Source organism: Tyto alba, unplaced genomic scaffold (assembly GCF_018691265.1).
Source record: "Tyto alba isolate M040663 unplaced genomic scaffold, T.alba_DEE_v4.0 Super-Scaffold_30, whole genome shotgun sequence".
Classification (NCBI taxonomy): Eukaryota; Metazoa; Chordata; class Aves; order Strigiformes; family Tytonidae; genus Tyto; species Tyto alba.
Genome location: NW_024881305.1, coordinates 7,052,976 through 7,078,158, shown reverse-complemented (window position 1 = coordinate 7,078,158; position 25,183 = coordinate 7,052,976). Strand labels below are relative to the sequence as shown.

General features: G+C 60.6%; 2 protein-coding genes across 11 annotated transcripts; both read left to right on the top strand.

The window, feature by feature from the left end:
- Positions 1–5,453: 5,453 nt before the first annotated feature.
- On the top strand, positions 5,454–13,802 carry PPM1J (protein phosphatase, Mg2+/Mn2+ dependent 1J). 2 transcript variants are annotated; one of them, XM_042800167.1, is made up of 10 exons: positions 5,454–5,704; positions 6,801–6,927; positions 7,419–7,742; positions 8,204–8,316; positions 9,682–9,766; positions 11,030–11,148; positions 11,370–11,433; positions 11,611–11,718; positions 11,862–12,013; positions 12,292–13,802. In XM_042800167.1, the coding sequence occupies exons 1-10, from the start codon at positions 5,472–5,474 to the stop codon at positions 12,437–12,439; spliced, it is 1,473 nt and encodes a 490-aa protein (XP_042656101.1). In that variant the 5' UTR covers positions 5,454–5,471; the 3' UTR covers positions 12,440–13,802. The 2 variants fall into 2 exon arrangements, with proteins under 2 accessions (XP_042656101.1, XP_042656102.1); XM_042800168.1 differs by having other exon boundaries at positions 12,215–13,802.
- A 2,175-nt stretch (positions 13,803–15,977) lies between these two features.
- Positions 15,978–24,873, top strand: RHOC (ras homolog family member C). 9 transcript variants are annotated; one of them, XM_042800095.1, is made up of 6 exons: positions 16,007–16,064; positions 17,246–17,318; positions 23,021–23,178; positions 23,412–23,532; positions 23,840–23,970; positions 24,154–24,873. In XM_042800095.1, exons 2-6 carry the CDS (start codon positions 17,312–17,314, stop codon positions 24,325–24,327), a joined length of 591 nt encoding a protein of 196 aa, XP_042656029.1. In that variant the 5' UTR covers positions 16,007–16,064; positions 17,246–17,311; the 3' UTR covers positions 24,328–24,873. The 9 variants fall into 9 exon arrangements, 6 of the variants coding, with proteins under 6 accessions (XP_042656033.1, XP_042656029.1, XP_042656028.1 ...); XM_042800099.1 differs by lacking the exon at positions 17,246–17,318 and having other exon boundaries at positions 15,978–16,064; XM_042800094.1 differs by lacking the exon at positions 16,007–16,064 and having other exon boundaries at positions 16,561–17,318.
- The last annotated feature ends 310 nt before the right edge of the window (positions 24,874–25,183 follow it).

Sequence of the window (25,183 nt, the reverse complement as noted above, 5' to 3'; positions counted from 1 at the left end):
GGTTTAATAATAATGGCAAAAATCAATATGAAACTAAATTAAATCTGCTGTTTATATTCATCAGGTGATTTGATAGAGAGTCTGCCAATTCAGGTCTCTATTGCTACGATAAGTAAATATAAACATGTTACTTTTCAGATCACAAAGTTTTAATGGAAATGATCAAGAGCAAATGCAATCAAAACTACCTTTCACACCAGCCAAATTCCAATTAAATTAGGCCAGATTATTCAATAAGAAAGCCTACAAAAATCAAGCTCTTTATTGAAGTAATGGTACAGAAACACAAACTTGCTGCTTTCCAGATCACAGCATTTCAATGCAGGGGAAGAATTAAGACTTCAGTAAAACTGATTTCATTTACATTCTGCTGGAAGTGAGCACGGTAATTCCTCCTCCCCCTGAGTTCTTGTTTGCCTGCCCAGCAGCCGCCTCCAGCATCGCTCTCCCTAAGTGACTCTTCAAGGAGCCTGTTATTTTACTGAGTTGTGGGCAAGAGCTCTTAGTATCCGTAACAAGACAAGTTTGGCAAGGAAAGGAACTGCACTAGAAAAATTTAAGTGATGAACACCCCTGCTACCATGTAAGAAATCATTTCCCCTGAGACTGGATGGCTGGTGATCCCGGAAACACTTCTGTACTCTCCAGATGACCAACCGACTTTTTTTCAGGAAGAAAACTCAGGATTTACAACAAGAACTTGGGTTAGATGGTTACACCGAGGCAGATGGGCTCATCAGTAGACTTTAAATCTTCAGTGCAATCAACTTACCCGAAGCTGCTAATAGGCAGAGGCATGCAAATTATTTTATTAAAACTGGAATAGGCAGAACTCCTGACATTTTATTCCTGGGGAAGATTTGTCACCCCCATTGTCAGTGGGTCACTGAGTTAAGATTCAAGCTTACTTATCCCCTTCCTCTGAGGGGGCACCTGTGCCTCGGGGCTGTCTCAGCACTGAGTACCCAGCTCTGAGGATTTTGTTCCCCTTTCAGAAGGCTTGGCTGACAAGAGGGAATTTGGGTGCGGATTCCCAACCGCACAATACAGCGGAACAGGAGGGAGGATCCCAGGGAGCCTGGGCACCCACGAGTCCCACTCAGGGTCCCTGCATCCTCTGGGATGTGGCTCTCAGCTTCCAATCTGAAAAATAAAATCCCTAGAGGCTCCATAAATTCCAGTTAGCCTTGTTATCACACATTTATTATTGTTCTTCTAGGCTTCTACTGACAGGTGATGCTTATGAGAACAGGACCCTTGGGAGCAGAGTTCAGCATGAAGATCCCTCGGGCGATGGGGAAGGGGCGAGGCAGTTTCGGTAGCAGCAGAAGAGGAAAAGCCAAGTGACCCAGGGACATTAACCTGCTGACCTGCTGCTCTGCAGTGGGGAGAGGAGGGTAAATCCTGCAGGAAATTGCACCAACACCAGGTCAGCTGGCCTGCAAAACACCGACTACACCAACCCGCAGAGTGGGCTCATACGCTCCAGGAGCTGCAATGCTCCAAAGGCTTCTCTGTGCTCCAGCAGGAACAGGCATGGAATAAAGATGTGTAGTTGCAATCAAATTATCCCTTGAAAGAAATAACAATAAATTCTGAACTTCCCAATTACAGGGGACAGGCAAACCTTGGAAACCATTAAGAGCTGCTTCTTCTGCTGATGAATTATCCAGAGTGCACAGAGCTATTTGCTGAGCTTCACTGTATTATACTAATTATAAATTAATATATTGCTCATTACACAGTAAAGCTGTGCAGTCAACTAATGCACTGCTGCAAAGAGCCTATTTTAAAACATACTCTGGTACTTTTATGATCTAGATGTTTAATTTACTTCTGTTCTGGCTTAAATGCCACCAACATGTCATTCTGTCACAAAGAAATATCTCTGGCTTCATCCTACCTTCCTTTGGGGCTCAGCAACACAGATGAATGATGAAACTTCGAAAGGCTTTTTTAATGCTAAGCAGTTGCACAAGAAATTAAGCAAAATAGCATAATTTAAGCCTAATTCCTGTGTTACTAGTTTTTAAATCAGTGTTTATCACAGCAGCAGGCTGGTGAGAGATTATCGGTCCTGGTGCCGGTGCTCCCCGTGCACAGCTGCTTCCTCATGCGCACGCAGCCACTGCCCCAGTGAGCTCAGCTCCTCTCGCCCTGCACAGACACGGGCAGAACCAGATGGTCTTTTCAAAGAGAAATGTCTTTTTGAAACAAATTAAAACCTCCACTCCTTTGCAATAAGCTTTTTATTTAAATATTGCTTTGGAAAACTGTTCCTCCAGTCCTTCCCTAGAAATGTAAAGGAATAATTTTCATTACCATTTTCATATAGCTTTGTCCAGAAACAGATGATGTCATAACATTACATCTCAATTCTGCATAGGCAAACCCTCAGTAATTAAGGAGGGAGAGGAGGACCCGGGAGTTTATCCTCTCCCTGGAGCTGTGGGGCAGAGAGGTACCCAGCTGAAAAGGGGAAGGAAACACCAGTGTCCAGGTCCAGCAGAGCCCCGCAAATGATGCTGAGCTACACCGAAACCTTGGGTTTAGATCAGCCCGAACAATCCCAACAGCTCTGGTGGCTGCAGGAGAAAGTCTCCCCGGCTTCACACCCACTCGAGGGGTGCTGCTGCTCAGCTGTGTTGCTCAGCGTAGCCTGAGGGAGAAGGAGTCTCCAGCGCTGAGTTTGGAAGCAGAAAGCCAGCGGCTTTGGCAGGAATCACACGGGGCAGCAGGCCTGTCCGACAAAGCATTGAAGGCTCTCCTGGAGCCGTGCCCACGGAGCGCCAGCGCCTGGCCCTGTGTTCGGGCAGGGGGGACAACACTTTGCACAAGACAAGGAGGCAGGGAAAGCACCAGCATCCCAGGCAGGAACCCCAGAGGGGGGGGGGAGAGCAAAGGGCAGAGCTGCTGACGTCCAGAGCGACTATTTACTGGCATTTGCCACCACACGCTCTGAGCCTGACTCACGCTGTAACTGCCTGTGTCCCCAGGCACAGGGCTCCTGCCAGGCAGCCGCTGGAGGGGAACACCAGCCTCAGGCAAGGAGGAAACTTCCCATTGAACTGTCAGGCAGGATGAATAGGAGGAAATGTAGCCCTCTTTCTTGGAAAACAGTTATTAGCACTGCATTGTTTCAGGAAGCATTCTTGCAACGTGATTTTATGTCAGACCATTCTTTCTGTGCAGTTCTTCGCATAATGGAAACAACGAATGCAAAACATCAGCCCTCCACAGAAGTCATTTTGCAAACTGTCATTTCCTTCTTTCCAAGTAAAGCATCCTGGTGACTCAGCAGTACAGGGCCGATGGGCAGCCCTCCAGAGGAGAGAAACATTCCCTGGAGCATCCGGTTATTTTCAGCTTTAATAGCATGAAGGATTTTGCACTCATAACATTCAAGACCCCCCCTGTGTGGTCAGCAGCAGAGCAGAGATGCTGGAAGGGGGAAGGCATCCTGAGCAGAGAGGACCAGAGGACTGCTGGCCTCTGGGCTAGCACAGCTACTCCCAGTCAGCCCCTGCCCACCACAGCTCCCCGCCACGCTGGGGCACCCCCGGGCTCCCAGCTGAGCCCCCAGCCCCAAGGGGCTCCACGCTGCCAGGGAGGAAGAAGACGGGGAGCCAGCCAAACCACGACACCAGCACCAGAAATTTGAGGCTGGGCATGTGCCAGGGCTGTAAACCCAGGTGAAGCACGGGGCTCCTCGACCCCCCCCCCCCCCACTGGGGGAAACCCCAAAGCAGCTTACGGGGAGCTGCCGGGGAATGCCGAAATCCTTGTGCGAGGCTGCTGGGAGCCCCAGGCGTGCGCCGCCCCCCCCCCCCCGGCAGGGCAGGGGGGCGGCTGAGGGGGGGGCGGTAGTGTCAGTGCAGCCGGTCGCAGCCACACACACACCCCCCAGCAGCTTTTTCTGCCCGGCGCCATCCGGGGGGGCAATCGGGCCAGGGGGGCCGGGGCCGTAGCGCAGCCTGTGTCGCCATCCAGCGCCGGCTCGGGTCCCTGCAGCCCCCCCACCTCCCCCCGGACACAGCCCGGCCGGGGGGCTGCAGCGGGGCCGGGGGAGCAGTGAGGGGCTGGGGGCGGCTGTAGCCCCCCCTGAGGCACAAGCACCCATAGATCCTACTGGGAAGGAGCACGGGAGCAGACGCTGCCAGCAAGGGGATGTTCTTACCTGGGCAGCTCGGTGCTGGACACAGAGCAGCTCAAAGAGGGGTTCGGGGACGGCTACAATTAACGATGATGAGCCGTGGCACAGCCTGACCTGCGAATTTAGGATGCCAGGGAGAAGTAGATATATATCTGCCTCCATCTTAGCCATACTGCTAACCCAGAGAACCGCAAATCAGCCTCTCCTTAACCCTCTCCTCAGTCTTGTAGCACCCAGAGGGGCAGAGCAGGGTCGTATTTATCAGGAAACACTTTAATTGGAGCCAAGCAACAGCTGAGACACCCAGGTGAGCAGAGCAAGGCAGGAAATGAAGCAGCAGGTTCAAATAGGGGTGTGTGAGCAGGTAGCAGAAACCAGAGTGGGAAAGAACCCGGGGGTGTGAGGACCTTAAAGGATGAAATGAGGTAGGTTACTGAATAATTTAAAACTAGTGTTTGAAATACGTGGAGTAACGTGTAACTTTTATAGGGTGACCTTAATAGCCTGGTACAGTTAGATAAAGCTCTGGCTAAAGCCTGGAGGCTGTCACAGGGCTGGCAGCCAGAGCCCTGATTCTGCTTGGACCTTCCAGTGTGGGAGCCCTGGGTGGGAAGGAGTACATAAACTGTTCCTGTGTGGAGCTGAGAGAGCAGGGGCACCCGGGTCTTAGGAAATAGTCTCAATTTTATTTTATAGTAGGTGAACGGTGTGTTTTCATCAGGTTTTTGTTGGCATAGGAACCCGGGGCTGAGGGGTGCTGGCGTTGGGCTGTGCCAGGGACGCTGCTGACGCGGCCGGAGCCCCGGGGGGAGCGGGGGTGGGACCCGCGCCCCGAGCAGCACCGGGCTGCGGGACCTGCGGCCCTCGGCCCTTGGGCGTGTGTGACTAACGCGGCCCCGCTCCGCGTGGGTCGGGTGTCGCTGGTGAGCGCCGGGAGGGTGACGAAGCGCCTGCCACTGCGAGGGGACGTGGCATCCGAGCAGGTGGCTCTGCCGGAGCCCTGCGGAGCGCCGGCCAGCAAACCCGCCTGCCCGCAGAGCGCAGGGAGGGGGCGGCCACGCGTGGGCCCGGCCCCCCGCCGCCGTTAAAACACCCCCACGGAGCTCGGCCTCGGCGCTCCGGGGCTGACAGGCGAACGACCCCCCCCCCCGCCCCAGAGCTCCCGGCTCCGTTTCGGGTGCACCCCCCCCCCCCCCCGGCGGCTCTCCCTCCGCCCGGGCCGGGGGGTGGGGGGGGTCCCTGCGGAGCGATGCGCTTACGCGCCGCTGCGCCGGCGGCCCCCCCCGCGGGGCGGGGCGGGGGGCGGGGCCGGGCCGGCATGGTGCCGCGGGTGCGCGCCGCCGTGGCGCAGCTGGTGGCGGGGGTGGGCGCGGAGCCCCCCGCGGAGCCCCGGGGGGGCGCGGCGGCGGCGGCGGGGGCGTCCTGCGGCCGGCCGGCCTTCCTCCAGCTGAGCCCCGGGGAGCTCCGCCGCGCCGGCGACCACGCGGGCCGGGCCGTGCAGAGCCCCCGCCGCGGCCGGGGCCGCCTGCCCTGGAGCACGGGCTACGCCGAGTGAGCGGGGCCGGGGGGGGGGGGGCGGCGGGAGGGGGGGGCTGCTCGGCGGAGGGGGCAGCCCGGCCTCGGGCGCTTCCCCCGTCCCCGGGGAGGGGGGGGGGGGGGGCGGTTCGGGCTCGTCTCTCCCGCTTGTTTCCTGCGCGACGCGCGGTGTCACCGGTGGGGGAGCGGCACCCGGGGGTGGGGGAGCGGCTGCGGCGCTCGCAGGACCCGGGGGGAGGAGGGAACCGGCGCTGGCTTGGCGGTGGGACCGCATTTCGACTTCCCCTTCAAGGGCCTGATTCTCTTCTCCTTTTACTCGCTGCGAGTTTCACCCTTAACTGAAGGTCAGGCTTTGAAGGCCGGCTTTGCTGCCCGGTGCTGCCAGTCCACCCCCGCATCCCTTGCTGGGGCTGACCTTCCCGATGTCCTAGAGAGCTTTTGAGATGCTCATTTGCACCAGGCGATACTGGGGTAGGACCACTCGGAGCTAAAACCACCCTCTGCTCAGCAGCAAGACTTCTCTTCCATCTCCTGAGACTTCTCTCTGCAAACCACTTGAAAAGTCCGTGCCCAAAAAGCTCATCCTGTTGTGCATGTTTACAGCTTCCTCCCGTGAGCAGGTTTTGCAATCTAGACATGAAATCTGCTCTGCTAGCATAGGCTGTGGAAAGTTAGCGTGCAAAAGTTCTGCTGGTTTCATCTTCATTACCTTCTCCCCTCCTCCCTCTGAGAGGTGCTGGGTGTGATGGGACACAGATGACACTGTAATCCTGTCCGTGAGTCCCAGCTGGGTCTGTGGTGTTGAGGCTGGTGCAGGTTTTCGGGCAATCGCTCTGCTTGGGGCAGTGGTGGGGACCTTCAGCAAACCCAGGTCACCTCCCTCGGTGGGTGCCTGGGTGGCTGCTCTCCCCAGCACCCAGCTGAGCTGGTGGGACCGAGCACTGCTGCTGGCCCCACATTAACCCACACGACGGGTCTGGGGCGCCTGCTCGCCTGGCTGCTCCCCCAGACAGGGCTGGAGCACCTGCAGAGAGCATCCCCCGGGATGGGGTGCCTCTGCTGAAGCGTGGTGTAAAAGAAAGAGCCTTTACACTTTGTTTCCTTCTGGCAGGGTGATAAATGCAGGGAAGAGCCAGCACAACGAGGACCAGGCGTGCTGCGAGGTGGTGTTTGTGGAGAGGAGGCCCAGCCCCAGGGGCCAGCCGCTGTCCAAGGAAAGCGGCGGGGAACCAGCCGGGGTGAGAGCCGGGCTGCGCGGGCAGGGAGGCTGCCCCACGGCAGGACACGAAGTGGGGCACGTGGTGATGTGTGCGTGCTGCCGCGTCCCCGGGGATTCCCTGCTCCCTGCCAGCTCCTGCCATCATCCTCCTGGGATGACACCAGTGCTGGCCGGCCCGGGGAGGCCACTGGCCCGCGTGCCCCGTGGGCTGCGCAGGCGGCTGCTGCGCTGGCCCCATCGTGTGTCCCCTTCGGAGGAGCCGGCTGCCGGCGCCGCGCTGCTGGCAGCACAGGGTGTCTGACGCCGGGCTGGGCTGGAGCCAGGGACCAGCTGTGCCCAGGCTCCCTCGATCAGCTGCCCACGTCACCTCTGCCCACGCTGGGCTGGGACCTGTGAGCTGGAGGCAAAGCCCTGTGTCGTTGTCCTCAGCTGGTGACCCCAGCTGCTCCAAATTCCCTGTCCCATCTGCTTCCTTGTGGGCTCACTTAACCTTCTTTCCCCTCCCCGCAGGGCAGGAAGGGTTTTTATTTCCACTACTGGGCCTTGTTCGATGGCCATGCGGGCAGCGGCGCTGCTGTCATGGCATCCAAGAGGCTCCATCTGCACATCTGCGAGCAGCTCCGGGACCTCGTGGACATCCTGCAGGACCCTTCCCCACCTCCCATCTGCCTCCCGCCCGCCGCGCGGGCTGGCCCTGCGGAGCTGAGCCGGGTGCCCCTTGCAGAGGACAACAGGGAGGTCCCCAACGATGCCATGCCGCGGTTTCACCTGGAGAAAGCTGTCTCCCACGAGAGCCTGGTGATCGGTGCCATCGAGAACGCCTTTAAGCACATGGTGAGTGAGCCCCAGCCTCTGGGGATGCCCAGGGCATCCCCTGGGAGCATCTCTCTGCTGCCTGTGTCTGCACTGGCTTGTCCCCTCCACCAAAAGGCAGCCAGGGAGGGGGCTGCAGTGGCACTTGGTCTTGGAGAGGGCACTGTGATGCTCTCCCGTATTTTGGGGGCTCAGGACACAGAGGCTCTGGGGCTGTGTGGGTGCAGAGGGCTTCAGTGCACTTTTTTCCGGCAGTCCCTGCTGCCCTGCAGGACCCCTGCAGCCACCCCTGGGCTGTGTGGGGAGGGGTGCCCCGGGAGCTGGCTGGCCACTGCTCTCCCCCCCGGGAGCTGGCCCTTGGCTCTGCCAGCAGCTGAGGTGCTGCCCGAGCAGCCGGGCGCTATTTTGGGCTGCCTGCAGCTCTGCTGGCTGGCGTGGGGCCGCCCGCCCGCCCTGCCTGGAGCTGCTCTCTGTCTCCCCAGGACGACCAGATCGAGCGGGAGCGGGCGACCCAGGGCCTGTCGGGGGGCTGCTGCGCCCTGGCTGCCGTCTACCTCATGGGCAAGTTCTACGTGGCCAACGCTGGTGACAGCAGGTACAGCCCCCACCTTTCACCCAGGAATTGGGGAGCACCCCGGTAGCACCGGGCTGTGCTGGAGCCCCTGAAACTGGGCTAGCTTGAGGAGGGCAGAGGCAGCGGGACTGGGCAGAGCCACCCCCCATCTATGGGGGGAACAGCCGTGATCCCCGGGTTTGCCCGGTGCACAGATGGGGCTGAAGAATCATCTCCCAAAATGTGGGACTTTCTCCTTTCCTTTCCATCTGCTTCCCAGATGGCTCTGGATCACACCCGGGCCCCTGCTGCCAGCGCTGGCCTGGGCTGCAAGTTGGGGAGTGAAAACTGCCCTCAGCAAAGCTTCCAAAAATATGCAAGAAGTCATTTTAGGGCACACTTCATAGCAGTGAACTGTTTCAGGAGAAGGACACACAAATTTATGTGCAGACAAGTCCCGTGGGAGCTTGAAGCCCAAGGATTTTGACTGATACGTACATTTCCTTGTTACTGTAATTGCTCCTGGGTGTGTTCATACCCCCAAGCCGTGGCAGGAAGGCAAGCCCACCCTGTGCTGAGGCTGGTTTGAACTGCCCCGTATTTACTGCAGGGTTAGCTTGTCCTCAGCAGTGTCAGGCCAGCACATCCAGGCTCTGGTAAGTTGTCTGAGGCTGGAGGATGTGCTTCCAGCTCTGGGACAGAGGAGGAGGAGATCCTTCGTGCCTCTGCTTTTGGGTGCAGGGCCCCTCCATGGTGGCAGCGGCCGGGTGCTGGCTGTGCGGGACAGCAGCGTGCGCCGGGCCCCGAGGCTGTAATCCTGCCCTGGGCGAGGGTCCCCAGCCCCTCCTCGGGCGCCAGACCAGGCCCTGTGCCGCTGGGGGAGACCCGCAGCCCCGGGCGGGGGGCAGCTGGGCCGTCACTGTTGGAGATCCTTGATCCCTCCGTGACATCTAGGAACATAATCAGACTTTTATTTTTAACACATCACAGAGTCAGACCAGCCCCAGCAGCGAGCCGCCGTGCCGATGTGGGCCAGGCACTCGCACCCGTGTCCTGCTGCTGGCGGTTTCTGCCTGCCTGGTGTGCCCTCCACTCTAAAGGCGGGTTCGCCACCTTCGTGCTCCTCCTTTTCTAACTGTACCCTGTCCTTTGGTTTGCTCCGTTCCCCTCTGCCCCATGCTTCTCTTCCATTTCTCTTCCTCCCTAACCCCTTCCCTGGGCAGGAGACAGGCATGCCCTGCGTTAGCTGCAGCTGGGCCAGCAAGCAGCCCCCTAGTTTGGGACTGGGGAGAAGGGGAAGGGGTTGTACCACCTGGGCAGCCCTGCAGGGAATCGGCCCTGGAGAGCCAGGCTTAGCTCCCCCGCCACGTCTCCTCTCTAATCTCATCCTTCCATGTTTCATTGCAGGGCCATTATCATCCGTAATGGGGAAATCATTCCAATGTCCAGGGAGTTTACTCCAGAGACAGAGAGGCAGAGGCTGCAGTTTTTAGTAAGAAAGACCTTTCTTCTACCCTCATTGATGCTGAACCATCTCCCAGCCCCCCACGCTGCCTCCTCAGTGGGGTCCCGGGGGCCAAGGGACCTGCTGGGACCTGCCGATGGCACTTTTCCATCCCAGCCATGTCGCTGGGTTGGGGAGAGGTGCTGGGGTGTGGGGAGCTGCCCCAGCCCACTGGCTCGTCGTGCTCCCTCGCACGGTCGAAGGAGCCGCAGCGCTTGCGCCGAGTCCTAATTTCTTCCCCCCGCTGGTCCCTGGGGAGGCAGGGAGCTGACGTGTGCCAGCGGGTTTCTAGCTCTCTTCCCAAAAGCTCCTTCTCCTGCCTGGCCTGGACAAACCCCCCTGTGCCACATAGGGAGGCTTTTTAAGGTTATAAAGACCTCTCTGACGGCAGCACAGAGGAGGCGGCATTTGTGTTGGAGGAGGTCTTGCTGGATGCAATTTCCTGGCTTGCGATGTACTTGGAAAAACACTGGGGCATTTTTTTCTTGAATCTATTTTTGAATGACCGAGAGGAGGAAACTGCTGTGAGCGGGATCCTCTCCAGCCGGCTGCGATGGGCAGGGTGCAGGCAGGGGGCCAGGCACATGCTCTGCTGCACGGTGCCAGGCCGTGGTCAGGGCCCCCCCAGCGCGGGATGGGGCTCTCTGTGCCTCTGCACCGAACCCTCCCACGTTCCTGAGAGCTCTCCTCCTTTCTTTCTGCACTTTCTTTCTCCATCTGCGTTTTCCAACACTGTCCCTGTTCCCGGTCCCCAGCACGCTGTGCTCCTGGGGCTGATGGTGCTGCCCGGGGAAGGGGCTCTGTGCTGCTGCTCGTCCCTTGTCACGGCCGCAGCCAGGACACGGTTCCTGAACAGACCCGTCGGCTCTTCTCCTTGAGCGAGGGCCCAGCCTGCGGTCCCGGGAGGTTTGCGGCTCTGACTCTCCCAGCTTCTGCTGGAATCTGCTGGCTTTTGATCCCTTTTGGAGATCCCCCTTTTTCCAAAACACTCCATGCAAAACTTCACCTTCTTGCGGGGTGTTGGCATGGCTGTCCCCAGCTCTTGCCTCCCCTCTGGGTGTAGCACAGACAGGCGACTTGAAGCTGCTTTGCCACCGCCCGTTTGAGTTGCAGCAGAGCAGCTGATGCTATCGCTGACGCCGTGGCCGAGCTCGTGGCAGGCTGGCGGGCCCGGTGCTGCGGCAGGGCAGGCGCTCCTGCACGCACCCTGCGCTCCCGGCCCCGCGGCTGAGCCGCCGCTTCGTCCCACAGGCGTTCCTGAGGCCCGAGCTGCTGGGGAAGGAGTTCACCCACCTCGAGTTCCCCCGCAGGATCCAGCCCAAGGAGCTGGGGAAGAAGATGCTGTACAGAGACCAAAACATGAACGGCTGGTAACCCCCCGACGTGCCCGGTGTGCCACGGGGCAGCGCTGGGGTCCCGCTGCGTGCGGCTGCCCGGCCCCGGCATCCCTTCCCGCGGGGCGGGGGGCTGTGGTGTGCTGGGTACCCGGGTCTCCAAGCGGCCTTGTCCCACGGGATGTCGTGTCCTGAGTGGGCAGGGGAGGTGCTGGAAGCCTTTGCCCGCTGACATGTCTCTGGCTTATTTTAACCAGGGCTTACAAAAAGGTGGAAGAAGATGACCTGAAGTTTCCACTTATCTATGGGGAAGGCAAAAAGGTGAAGTGCTTGGCAGGAGCTGTGTGGGGGTTGCTTCCTGCCTGCCCTTGCTGAATCGGGGATTTCCAGCCTGATTTTGCTAGTGCTGTCGCTGCTCCGATGCCACTGATTCTCAGCTGGGAGTGAAGGTGGAGATGAAGCAGCTTAACGTTTCCTTTTGATTTCACGGTTCTCCAGGCTCGGGTGATGGCCACAATTGGGGTCACGCGGGGCCTGGGAGACCATGACCTCAAGGTGTTCAGCTCCAACATCCACATCAAGCCTTTCCTGTCCTGCTTCCCGGAGGTGAGCCTGGCTGCCGGCAGCTCTGCGCCCAGGGGTTCCTGCAACGGCCAGAGCAGGTCGAGGTGACCAGGTCTGTGGTGCGCCCAGTGCAGCAGGACCCTCCCCGGCCCCTCACCCTTGCGTCTTGCCCCATCGCTTGCCAGGTCAGGGTTTATGACCTCACGCAGTACGAGCACTGCCCCGATGATGTTCTGGTCCTGGGCACCGACGGGCTCTGGGATGTCACCAATGACAAGGAGGTGGCTGGTGTGGTGATGGAGGTGCTGATGAGCTACGAGCCCAACGACCTGTGCAGGTGAGCTGCGAGGGGCCAGGGGGATGAGTGTGTCCTGCGCTCCAACACCTCCCCTTGCTCCCTGGAGCTGTGGTGTCCGTGTGTCCTCTGGCCTCGGGGCTGGTGCCGTTGCTCCTCTGGATGTGCGTATCTCAGCTCAGATCTCTCTCCAAGGACCCTTTCCAGCACCTCTAGCTCCTCCAGCTTCTCCTTCCTTGCCAGGGACTGCTGGACGCTGCGTCAGGGAGTCTGCAGGGTCTGGGGTCGCTTGCTGAGCTGCGCTGTGCTGTGCCCCCCAGGTACACCATGGTGGCCCAGGAGCTGGTGGTGCGGTCCAGGGGGGTGCTGAAGGAGCGGGGCTGGCGGCTGGCCAACGACAAGCTGGGCTCCGGCGACGACATTTCTGTCTTTGTGATCCCTCTGGGCGGCCCGGGCAACTACACGTGATGCCCAGTGACCCCGGGGCAGTGGGACTCGCCTTGCCTGGACGGAGACGAGCGGGACACTGGCGCTGCCTCGGGGCCACCTCTCCCTCGAGCACTTGTTTCTTGAGTTGACTGTGAGAAGTGAGAAACCCAGAGCCTCTGTTTGTGCCCCTGCCCAGAGCATCCTGGTCCATGCGCTGCATCCCTGCCCCGGGTGGAGATGGAGGGGCCTGGGACAGAGAGCGAGGACCGGGGTCCAGGGATATTTTCATGCTGCCACTTTCTTGATTGCTGTGAAAAGCCTAAAGGTTCTCAGGGTGCCCTTTGCATCTCGCCCTGGGCGTGCTGGTTCCAGCAGCGTGCTGCAGCTGTCGGGCTGGTGTGGCACTCGTATCTGGAGAAGCAGGTGTCTGCTGCTGCTGCCGACATCTCCTCCCCCCCTGCCCTGTGCCACTTGCACTGGTGACACCGAAGCTGCGGCTGGGGCCGGGACAAGCTGGGTGCCAGTGCTCAGCCCAGCAGAACTCCAGTTGTGGGTGGCCTGGTGGGTGGGTGAGCCCCACGACTGACATCCCAGCTTTGTGCTTGCCCCCCCTCTGGCCCCTCACCCCTCGTCCCCATCACGTACCATCTCTCTGTCTCAGGTTTGGGAGGACGGGGCAGCGCCTGGTCGCTGCGGTGCACTGTGAGCCCCGGGGAAGGAATGAGCTATTGCACTTGCACTGGCTGTGCCACGGATTCTGCCCTCACCCCTCAGCATGCCTTGGATCGCTGCTGTGTTTCTGGAGCCAATTATTTATGATGAACTGGAGAGCTGAGCCGGAAAATCCTTGGTGTGGGGAGTCTGTATGAATATACGTCTATATTTTTGAGCGGTTCTAAGTTGGCCACTGCTGAGCCACAGTTGCACACAGAGCAGCCCTATTCAGCCAAGCTTAACAGCTTAAATGCGCAGCATGGATCTGCTTAGCCAAGGGCTGGAAACCCACAATAAAAGCAGCTTGGTTGTGACTGGGGGGGGAAGACAACTCCCTCCTTTTTCTTAATAATCTCAAAGCTGGTGCTGAGCAGAGCTGTAGCAGCAGTTGATGGCTGTACAGGATCTTATTTTGCACCATGCATACCTCTGAGCTGGAGGCTGCATTTCCTGCACTTCTGCAGAGCACTGCATCCTCCCAAAACATGAGGGATGGTCCCATCCTGGCAGTGTGCTGAGGGGCAGAGCTGGGCCATGGGCCCTCTTTTGGAAAGGCTCTGTGGCACCAGTGGTTTTTGTCCTGCTGTCACTGGGTGGAGCCAGCTCTTGTCAAGTGTCACCTCTGGTCAATGTTGTTTGTCTCTTACAATGAGTGAGATGTAAATAAACTGGGTGCATTTAATGGGAAGTGAAAGTTATCCCTTGAGATTTTAACCTATTGGCATCTGTGCTGACGGGAGCAGGGAGTGATGCTGGGGCCGGGAGCCTGTCCTTGTGTGGCACTGTGTGTTTAAATAAAGGTTTTGCCACTCGCAATACACTTCAAAGTCTATTGCAGAGCTCCTGCAAAGAAGACTTACCGAAAAGCCAATTAGCTCTGATTAATTTATGTGGGCAGGCTGGGTAGCAAATAGCCCCCAGGCAGAGCCATCTGAGCGGCTGTCCTCCTGCCCTTGGCCCTGGCCAGACCCCCGGGGGTGGGAGCTTGGGGCTGCTGCCCAGGGCTCCCGGGGGGTCACAGCTCCCCGGGGCGGGCTGGGAGCAGCAGTGGGGACCGGAGTGGTGGGGAAGGGTTGCAGGTGGGTCAGTAACCGCTGGCGAGAGCTGTGTCGGGCTTGGATGAGGATTGAAAACCAGCTCGGCTGGTCTTAGATGAGGATTGAAACCAGGGCCCCCCCGGCTGCTCCCTGCTGCGGCCAGTGCCCGGGCACAGGCAGGCACGGGAGGAGAAAGGCTGATGGTTTTCCTGCCCGTGGGGTCACTCCTTCAGGGAGTGGGGTGGGCTGTGGCTCCTGGAGGAGCTCCCAGGGACACGGCTGTGCCGCAGGCAGGACCCCTCTTTGGGGTTCGGGTGTCCCAGCAGCAGCTACCCCCGGTCTCTAGGGTGGGCTGCCTGCTGGAAGCATCCCTACTGTCCCACGTCCCCCTGACTGCCACCCGCTGCTCCTGATGCTCACACACATTTTTCCCCACACCCCCAGGTCCCCCCATGCTTGTTTGCACAGCCCTGTCCCCCTCTTCGTGCTGGTGGCTGAGAGCTGGCTCTGCTTTTCCAGGTCGCTGCCTGGGAGCTGCCGGGTGAGGCAAGGAGGCAGAGGCTGCCTTTAGAGCTTCCTCTGTGGTCCCTTTTTCACTAAGGAAACATTTCCTTTGGAACCAGCTCCTGGCCTAGGGCTTGATAAATTAAGAAAAACTGTCTCTGAGCCCTTAAAATAGCAGCAGTTTATGAGCCTGGGTCTGGGCCAGGACCCTGGGGATGCCTTTCCCTGGCTGAGGACAGGGACTCAGCCCTGCAGCTGGGGTGTTGTGGGGAGGAGCAGCCGCCCAGTCCTCCCCCACCAACAGCCCGTGGTGGGCAAGGAGAGCCAAACCCTCGCCAGCGGCACTGGGGGCATCTGGGTGCGGGGTGCAATGTGTCACAGCCCCCTTCTGCCAGTGCCCCCCCCGAGGGGACTGGAGATCCAGGGGACAAGGAATGTCCCCCAGGCCCCCACAGCGTGTCACGGTGGCAAATGGGGCCTTCCTCGAGGAGTGAGCAGCCTGGGTGGCACGTGGGGGACACAGGAGGGGCCCGATGGGCCTCAGGTGCTGGTCCCCACTGCCTCTGCTGGGATCTGCCTCTGCTGGGATCTTCCTTCCCTGGGATCTGCCTCCGCTGGGATCTGCCTCCGCTGGGATCTGCCTCTGATGGGATCTGCCTCCCTGGGATCTACCTGCCCTGGGATTTGCTTCTGCTGGGATCTGCCCCCCGCTGGGATCTGCCCCCCGCTGGGATCTGCCCTCCACTGGGATCTGCCCTCCACTGGGATCTGCCCCCCGCTGGGATCTGCCCCCCGCTGGGTTCTGCCTCTGCTGTGTTCTGCCCCCACTGGGATCTGCCCTCCATGGGATCTGCCTCCGCTGGGATTTGCCCTCCATGGGATCTGCCCCCGCTGGGATCTGCCCCCCGCTGGGATCTGCCTCTGCTGGGATCTGCCCTCCATGGGATCTGCCTCCGCTGGGATCTGCCTGCCCTGGGATTTGCTTCTGCTGGGATCTGCCCCCGCTAGGATCTGCCCCCGCTGGGATCTGCCCCCGCTAGGATCTGCCCCCGCTAGGATCTGCCCCCGCTGGGATCTGCCCTCCCCGGCCGAGCTCGCCTCTGGCCCCCGGTGGCTCTCGGCGCTGCCATAAATAACGCTCGGGGGGGGAAAGGCGTCTCCTCGAGAGGTGCCCCGACGGCGAGGGGTCCCTGGTCGGGGGGCAAAGTACGGGGTGGCCCGTGGATGACGCCGGGATGGGGACAGCGGGGGGGAAGGGGCAGGGGCTCGGCTCAGCCCGGCTCGGTCCGGCCCGGCCCGCTCCCGCCCCGCCCTCCGCGGGCCGTCCCCGGACGGGGCGGCGCCGCCCGAGCCGCGCTGCGGGGCCGGGACCGGGACCGGGGCTGGGACCGGGGCGGCGGCGGAGAGAGGTGCGGGGGGCTTGGGGGGCTGAGCGGCGGGGGGCACTGCCGGGGGGCACTGCCGGGGGCTGCGGGGTCAGCGAGGGCCGGGGTCGGTGTAACTGGGCTGGGGGGTTACTGGTACAAGTAAGGTGTGGGGCCAGAGCTGGGGTCTGGGGTTACTGGTGGGATCTGGGGGAACTGGGGTGCGGGCTTACTGGTGGGTGCGGGGTCAGTGCTGGGTGGGGAGTGGGGCGCTGCCGGGGGAGCCGGGCATGGGGGTGGGTGCCCTGGCCGGGCTGGGTGGGGCGCAGCGGGACAGGGTGGGACGGGCGTGCCGGGGATGGGGTGGGGGGCCCTGGGTGCGGGGCAGGGATGGGTCCTACCTCGGGGGCGGCCTTGGGCTGCGGGTCTGGACGGGGCTCCCCGCTGCCCCCCCCGCCGCCCCCCCGCCCGTGAGTTGCCGGGGCCAGGCTGGGCTGGGGCTGCTGCCCCGTCCCCCCCATCCCTCCCCACAGCCCCCGCTCCAGCCGCGTCCCCGCGCACGACCTTGCTCGCAGAGCGGCTGCTCCTTGTTTTCTTCAGAAAAAGGAAAAAAAGTTCCCTTTGCTTTCTGCTGAGCTCATTTTTAAACGTTTACGTTAGGGGGCTTGCGGGGAGGAGAAATAATTGTGTAATGTCTTAGGAGCAAGGGAGCATTCCAAAAGCATGACTGCGCGGCCCTTTCCAGCACTAACAATCTGGCAGCCAAATCTGCCCAGCAGCTGCCAAACGCCCAAAATCCAGCCTCAGCCTCTCGCCACCCCCCGTGGAAGCGGCAGCGTGAGCCCCGGGTTGCTTCGCAGGGTGCATCTGCGCGGGGGGTGGGCTGGGAGCCAGGTCCCGCGGAGCCCCCCGGGCCGGGCAGCAGCTCTGCCCCATCCCCAGCAAAGCGTTCGGGTGGCGAAACCGGAGACGGGGAGGTCGCGGCTTTGGCTGTCTTTATTTCACTGAGACCAGTTGCATTTTATTTTCACTCTTCCAAGTGCCTTCTGGTGTCCAAACAGTTTCAGTCGGTGTTCAGCTCCTCTTTCTCAGCTACAGGTAGTAGAGGTAGAGGCTGCGTGAGATTTTACGGGCTTTAAATTGAATACATGTTCCTGACAGCTACAGCTTCTCCAGGGAAATGTTTTTTTAAGTGGAAAATAAGCCAAGTCACTGTCTTCCAACAGGTTATCAGGAGCGTTTAACCAGGCTCACCTCCTAACTTGCTGTTTACACTGGAGAGGCGTATTGACATGAAAAGTAAGGAATGTATTAGCAAATATTGATTGGCCCTGGGGCAGTGGCAGTCAGGCATTGCACAAGTACAGGCGTCTGCCGAGATCGTGGTGTGTTATTTGAGGCTTTCAGCAAGATGCTTGTCCTGTCGTGAGCCTGGGAAGGCTGTTGCTTCCGTGGGAGGTAAAATAAGAACATGGCATGATGTCCTTTGGAAAAGGAGGTAAGGGCAGGCAGCGTTTTCCCACAAAGCTTAAGCACTTGTGGTTCAAGCTTTGTTTAGGCTTTAAAATTCCTCTGTTCTAAGTCCCTTTCTCTGTTTTGCTTGTGGGTGTTTTTGTGGGATTTAGCAATGAAACCAAGCCAGCCTGGCTGCTCTGCTCCGGGTCTGGGCACTTGCCCTTTGCTGCTGCGCTGGAGCATGCTGTGAGCCCCGGCCGTCCGGTCACACCCAGGGAATAGCTCACAATTTTAGAAAAAAGCTGGTAAGACCTAAAACTTAAGCACTGGGTTTGAGCTCCATTTTTGATGATCGCTCGCCGTTTGGACGTGGCAGGTCTAGGTCCTGAGAAGGTTTCAGGCAGCTTTCCCGGGGGTGAGCACAGACCCTCCCCTGGGCGCTCCGTGCCGGGGAGTTCTGGCGCGGGGGCTCAGCGATGGTGGTTTTGGTGGGCAGGGCTGGGGGCTGATCTCCTCTGTGCAGAGCTCGGCCTGCCCTGGGGGCTGCGGGGGCTTCAATCAGCAGATGCTGCTGTGCCAAGGCCAGCTCTGCTTTCATCGGCTCGGAGCTGCGATCCGCCCAGGAGCTCAGAGCCTGAGTGCTGGCCTGGCTGTGGCGTTTCCCTTTGGCATTGCTCTTCGCTCCAAGCCCTTTTGGAACTTCTGCTTCTGAATAAGAGTCCCTCTGATATCCGAGGCACTTGCCAGGACACTTGCTCTGTGCTACCTTGGCCACTGTTCAGATGTCTCAGCAAATTAAATTCCCCTCAATGGGCATACCTGTCAGATTTTAATTTAGAAGTTTACTTTCTTTTTCATTGCACCAGCAAGTCCCACCAGCTAAAACTTTCTGCTGTGAAACTGCGAGGCTTTCTGCTGGTAATGCATGCAAGTGACCCGTGTACCTCTGTCCTCCTGTCCCCAAACACCTTCAATCCCCATCCAACTACTTTAACCTGGGGACAGCTGTGGCACCCACTGTGCTGGGGCTCCCAGTTTGTGCTGACGGGAGCTGCGGCCGGTTGGTGGGGCGGGAGGAGAGCTGCTCCCGGGGGTGTCCGTAGGGAGGCACCCCCCGTGCCCCCGACCGTGCCCGTGGTGGCCTGTGGCTGCCCGAAGTGGCTCCTGTTTGCCCGGTGGCTCCTCTACGGGGCCCTGTCCCCAGGTGCCCTGGCCAGCGCCCTGGGCACACACACGGCCGTGTTTAGAAGTGGAGACGGCTTGTGCTTGGCTGCCCTGCTCAGAAAACACTTTCTGTGTTCCCTGCTAGTGTGTCGTGCTCTCTGGATGCTGTGAGCTGCCTCGGGTCTTGTCTCTGTTACAGGTTGCACAGCCTGAGCTGAAGGCGCGTAGTTTGGGGTTTTTGAAATCCAGTTAAACGCCCCGTGGCTGGTGGAGCCCTGGGCTTGATCTGTGCTGCATCGGCCCAGCTCCTTCCCAAACAAGAGTTAAATCAAAACAGCCCAAACCAGCACTCTGGATGCTTTTGTTTATCAAACCATTGAAAAGTTTAGCAGAGCTGAGGACACAGCAATACCAGGAAGATCTTGGGCTGTTCAAAGAGGTGGTTTTTCCTCTTGTGGTGGTGCTGGGGGGTCTGGGTGGGTGACAGGGCTGCATGCAGGGGGCTGGCTGTTCCCTGAGCCCCGGCTCCAAGGGGTCCCCAGGCTTCGGGGCTTGCCTGCGGCCAGGGCTGTGGACAGAACAGAAATTCAGCTGGTTTTGCTGATAGGTGGTGTGACAGGTCGGGCCAGGGTGGGGCTGTCACCAGCAGCGCTTGGGAATTTCTGCTTTAGAACAAAACCCCTCTGTCAGCTTGGGGAGCTCGAGCCTTGCCAAGGAGGTTTCTTGGAAGATTTCAGTCCCTAGTTTGAGCCCTTCTTCAAAGCGTTAACACTTTTCTCTGCCATTTCCTGAGATCCTGTAGCAGACACTGGATGACAGACACATCCTGCTGCCGGAGGAATTCCCCTTTTCCTGCTCAGCAGGAACTTGTAATTTTGAGGCATGAAGCTGGGGGAGACCAACGCAAGGGCTGTCCTGGAGCCCTGGCTGGTTTAACAGTGATGGCTTTAGAATAGCTGCTTGGAAAGCAGAACAATTTGGTTTCATTTTGCAATTTCTTGGGGTGCTGAAGGAGCTGCCTGCTCAGGATTAGGCGCTGCCGGCAGCAGTGGCGCAGATTAAACCCACGGCCATCCCGGTGTGGCCCCAGCAGGAGCCCGGGGCGGGTTGGCAGTGCCACGGTGGGGGCATGGAGCTGCTGTTCCCTTTCGTTATCTCTGTGAGGGAGCGGGAGGCATCTCCAGGGAGGCTCCCGAGGTGCTGCTCATGCCCAAAAGCCACGCTTGCTGTACGGGCCGGGTTGGATTGCCGACGTGGCTGGGCAGCCTTCGCCGTGACTCGGGGTGGTTAACACTCAGCAGAGTTTAAAATCTGAATTTCCATGTCTGATGTGGGCGACTGTGTCCTTTTAATCATTTGGCCTGCTGGCAGTTGCAGTAAACCAGTCCTCAAACCGTCTTCATGTTTTCCTCTCTTTTCTCCACTCGCCATTTGGGAACAGTGCAGAGCCCTTTGCATCGGGCTCCCCTGTCCCAGGGATCGGCCTCGTCCTGCCGAGTGACAGAGCACCCCCTGCCAGAGGAGCTCATCCCTCCCCGAGCGAGGTGCCACCGGCGTCTGGTGCTGTGCCGGCTGGCTGGTGGGGCGAGGGCACGGCCGGGCACAGCCCAGCCGGCCACCGCGGCGCGCAGCGCTCACGGCCCCCTTGCACGCCAGCTCTGGGTTAGCGACGGGCTATTTCTGGGTCGCTCTCGTGAGTAATGGAATGAATCGTGCTGAGATTTTTGGGTGGGGACGGTGCCTCTGCCCACTGAGTCACCGCTCAGTGTCACGCCGGGCTCGGGAGCCGTCCCGGGTCAGGGGGGACAGCCGAGGCCATGGGGAGGAGCTGGGGGCGCGGGGCTCTGCACGGCTGGGAGCGGGCAGGGGAGCAGGGCGGGCGCTGCCCGGTGCTGGGCTGCTCCGGTTGGCTTTGTTTGAGGTCCGGTGTGCGGCAGACCGGGCGCGGGCAGATCCGCACGTCCGTCTGGGAGCGGGTGTTTGTGTCCCCGGGCAGCCGCTGTTCCTTGCGCCGCGGGTGTGTCGTCTCCTGCGTCGCCAGGATTAGATAGCGGCGCACCCCACGCCACCGTTCTTCCTCCGTTCGTCTTTGAGATATGGAGCCGCAAAGCAGCAAATCGCATTTTGCTGTGGGCAAAGGAGTTTTCTGTCTAAATAAACAGACTTTTTTGCCCATGAGCTCTCCTTTTTCCGTGTTGTGGAGATGGTGGCTGGAGAGCGGATGAGCCTTTGGTCAGATGAGGATGGTTTGCAAAGGGGGTGATGCGTTTCTTGTGTCCCCAGGGATACGCTGTCCTCCAGAGCTTTCCCTGCTCAAGAGGGCAGGAGACAGCAGAGTCCTCCAGCCCTTTTATCTGCCTCCACAGCACAAATGTCGTGTGTCCTCGGGATGGGCTCCTGGCTGGCTGCCTGTGCGTGGGGCCAGGGGCATCCCTGGCCCAGCTGGGACGGGCAGGAGCAAGGGGGCATGAGGAAAGGGGACAGGAGCTGTGCTGGGGGGTTTCCCCTCCGCACTCAGCCCCCAGCAGTGGGACCCTTTGGGCACTTTAAGTTTTTTCTTCAACTTTAGTGTTGCACCAGTGTGCTCACCCTCTATATAGACACTCTGCGCCACTGGGATGTGTTCCTAGCGCCGAGGCTCCTGGCTGAGGAGTGCTGGATCCTGCCAGACACGGCCCTTCAGCCTCATCTTCTCACCTTACAAGTGCCGACTTATTATTTTTATTAATGGCTCCACAGCACTCAGCAGCCACGAACCACTTTGCTTGTGAGCCAGAGTGCGTGTAACCTGCAAAGATCCGGGGCTCTGGCAGGGTCTGGCCTGGATTTGGGTGAAACCTTTCTGTCTTCTGCCCCAACCACACGGTTGGGCAGTTTGATCTGTGGGAGCTGGGGTGGTCCCTGAGACTTCCCTGGGGGTTTGTGTGACAGCCCTGGGGAGGTCTCCTGGGGCAGGAGCTTAGCAGTGACCTGCTAAATGTGCAGATGAGAGGAGCCTGCTTTTGAAATGCAAGTCAGCCGCTGAGTCGAACTTCTTAATCCTTCACTTGCAGCTAATTATAATGCAGCTTCACTCGGGTTTTTCTCTTTTCCTCCCTTTTCCATTGGCGCAGGGTGCGGGTGTGATTGCCCCGGGGGAGGACAGGCGCCAGGCCCTCCTTACGGCTCACTGCCGGTGCGCTGGCTAATGCCAAGCTCCTGATGGCCAGTCTTCCCAGCACGATCCCAGTGTGATCCGCTCCCAGCGCTCGCAGCTCGGTGTATTGGTGTAGGTGTGCGCGTCCTTCCCGCACGGTTATTTCCCCTGAACCTCCCCAAGGCTCTGAGCCCAGACTGTCCCTCACGGTCCTGCCAGCCTGGGCAGAGGGGGTTTGGAGAGGGCCAGGGCTGGCTGGGGGACGTGCAGCGTCCCTGCCTTCCTGAGCAGTTTTCTGGTCGCCTGTAATTTCCCTCAGACCAGAGAGCAGCGTGTGCCTTTCCAGGGATTAAACCCTGAGCTGTCAGTGTGCATCTTGCCCAGGATTTCTGCGGGGACAGAGCTGGTGATGTGCCAGAGGTGCATAAGGAGTGGGTCGGGCTCTTTGGATTGAAGCATCTGGGGATGGGAAAGACATTTTGGGCCCGAGGTCAGGGCGGGATGTGATCCCACCATGGCTGATTTTCTCAGGCACCATGGCAGGCGTTCTGTGCCATCGTCCTGAGAAATTCCCAGGCTCAGCTGTAATCTCCTTTTGAAACTCAGGGATGCAAAGGCACAGCTCTCCTCACAGGATTGCATCCTTTTTCCTTGGGGCAGAAAGCAGCCTCCTTTACTGAGGGGTTTCAGCTCTGTCTGCTGAGTGATGGCTGGCAGCTTCTCGTACTGCCGGTGCCAGCCTTGGCTCTCGGTCATTATGTGGCAAAGGCTCCTTTGTCAAACAGGCTGGGACGGGGCCAGCCCGGTGCCGGGTGCCAGGCGCGCAGGTTGTGCTCGCCCAGACCTTCGAGAGCTCGGCTCAGCACGTTCCTGCTGCTGATCGGATTATTTGGGAGGTGGTGAGCGTGCCTGGGTGAAACCCGGAGTGCAGTTTTTGCCCTGAAGAATTTATAATCTGAAATAAAACCAGCGGGTGCGTGCGACTCAGATGATCAGAAAAGCCATTTGCCCGGGGTGGTGGCACAGGGAGAAAGCCCAACGCGGGAGGGGCTGGGTGGCTGGGCCCGAGACCCTCCGTCCCAGTGCCCCCCGGCTGCTCACGCTGGGCTGGGCCCGGGTGCCTGTGTCCCCTACCCTCCTGGGCAGCCATGCGAAAGATTTTGGGGCACGGGGGGGACCAGGAGGGGCCGGGAACGTGGGCTGCCCGCGGCCGCTGTGTCCCGCTCACCCGCCCTTGTCCCCGCAGCGATGGCAGCCATCAGGAAGAAGCTGGTGATCGTGGGAGACGGTGCCTGTGGAAAGACGTGTCTGCTGATCGTGTTCAGCAAGGACCAGTTCCCCGAGGTCTACGTGCCCACCGTGTTCGAGAACTACATTGCTGACATCGAGGTAGACGGGAAGCAGGTAAGGGTCGTCGCGGGGTTCCCGTCCCCTCGCTCCCGCGGGGGTTGGTCCGTGTGGCTCCGGATGCACCCGCAGTGCTCGGGGGAGCCCCACGGCTCCTGCGTTTCTGGGTCACCCTGAACCCGCCCCAGTTGGAGGAAGACTGGGGCTATAACCGAGGCAGATAAACCTGCTGGCTCCTGGCCTGCCGAGCCGCCTGCGAGCTGCTGAGCCGCGTCCCTGTCCCCTCCCAGGTGGAGCTGGCTCTGTGGGACACGGCTGGACAGGAGGACTACGACAGACTGCGGCCCCTCTCGTACCCGGACACAGACGTCATCCTCATGTGCTTTTCTATTGACAGCCCGGATAGCCTCGGTAGGGACAGGGGCCGAGGGGGGACCTGGGGCTCCCACAGGACTGGGTGCTGCTGCTAAACCCCCCCGGGGTCTGGGAAGCCCCCGTGCTGCACCTCTGGGGGATGCCCGTCCCTCCCCTCCATCTCCTGCTTTGGGAAGATGCTGGGAACTTGCTGGTTTGGTGGAGGCGGTGGGAGAGGAGGATGCTGCGGGGCGAGCTCTCCCCCTTTCCTGGGGGGAAAGCCCGGCGCCGGTTCCTGCGGCTGCGAGGAGGCCGGGGGGAAGCAGCCCCTCGGTTCAGGGGGGTCCACGTGTGCTCGTTGCAGAGAACATCCCTGAGAAGTGGACGCCAGAGGTGAAGCACTTCTGCCCCAACGTGCCCATCATCCTGGTGGGGAACAAGAAGGACCTGCGGAACGACGAGCACACGCGGCGGGAGCTGGCGAAGATGAAGCAGGTGGGGGGGGGGCGGGGGGCAGCCCTGGGTCCCGCAGCCTCGGCCGGCGACCCGCCTCTCCCCGTGCCGCCCCTTTGCCGGCCGGATCGGGGCGCTGAGGGCTGGGTGCCCCGAGGGCAGGCCCTGTGCTTTTGCTGCTGTTTTGTGGCGACGCTCCCAAACCCTCTTTTTAACGCTTTCTAGGAGCCGGTGAAGCCGGAGGAGGGGAGGGACATGGCCAACAGGATCAATGCCTTCGGCTACCTCGAGTGCTCGGCCAAGACGAAGGAGGGCGTGCGGGAGGTCTTCGAGATGGCCACGCGCGCCGGCCTGCAGGTCCGGAAGAACAAGAAGCGCAGAGGCTGCCCGCTGCTGTGAGCAGCCCGGCGGGCCAGGAGGAGCTGCCTGCGCCGGCCCCCCGTCGCCCTGCGCCGCGCGGGGAGGGAGCGCTGGCCACCTCGGGGTGCCAGAACCTGCCCCCCCATCCCTCTGCACGAGACCCGCCGCCCACAACCCGCGGGGTGCCCCTGCGAGACGCGGGGGCCCGGAGGAGCCTTCGGCACCCGCCGTTCTCTGGGGGCCGGGCATTCGCCTGGCTCCCTGCCTCGCCCCGGTTTGTGCCGGTTCCGCCGCTCCGGGAGGTGCCGCTGGCTGCTCGCGCGTGGGGTGGGCTGGCCCCCGGCCGTGCGGGCAGCACGCACCAGCCCTTCACCCAGGCTTTGCCCAGGGCAGGTTTTGGCCCCATGTGTGCGGAGCCGGGCTGGCGGCAGCACCCTGCTCCCGGGGCCCGGGCTGGGGCAGCGCCTCTGCCCGGCTCTGCCGGTACCACCACCGCCGAGTCTGCGTTGGTCACGCACTCGGCACCGGTCAACTGACCTGCGTAATCGGGAGAATAAATGCCAACTGGTCTTTTAGTAACCGTAACTCCGCTTGCGCGGCATCCTTGGTGCCCCTGCTCTGTCTGGGATGCTGCCTGGGGGCCGGGTCCAGGCGCTGCAGGGGGGGGGGACTTGCTCGGCCCCCAGCCCCTCTTGCAGGGTCAGGGCCCGTCACCCTGGGCTTGGGTAAGACCGAGGGAGCAGCTTGTGTGGGAAGGGCTGGGCGGGAGTTCCCCAGCCGTGCCCAGGCCCTGGTGTGACTGGTGCTGCGGGGCCAGCCCTCTGTAACCGCGCTGGCGCAGGTCGGGGCAGGCCAGCAGCAAGCCTGTTCCTGCCCCGGCTGTGGCGGCAGGGCC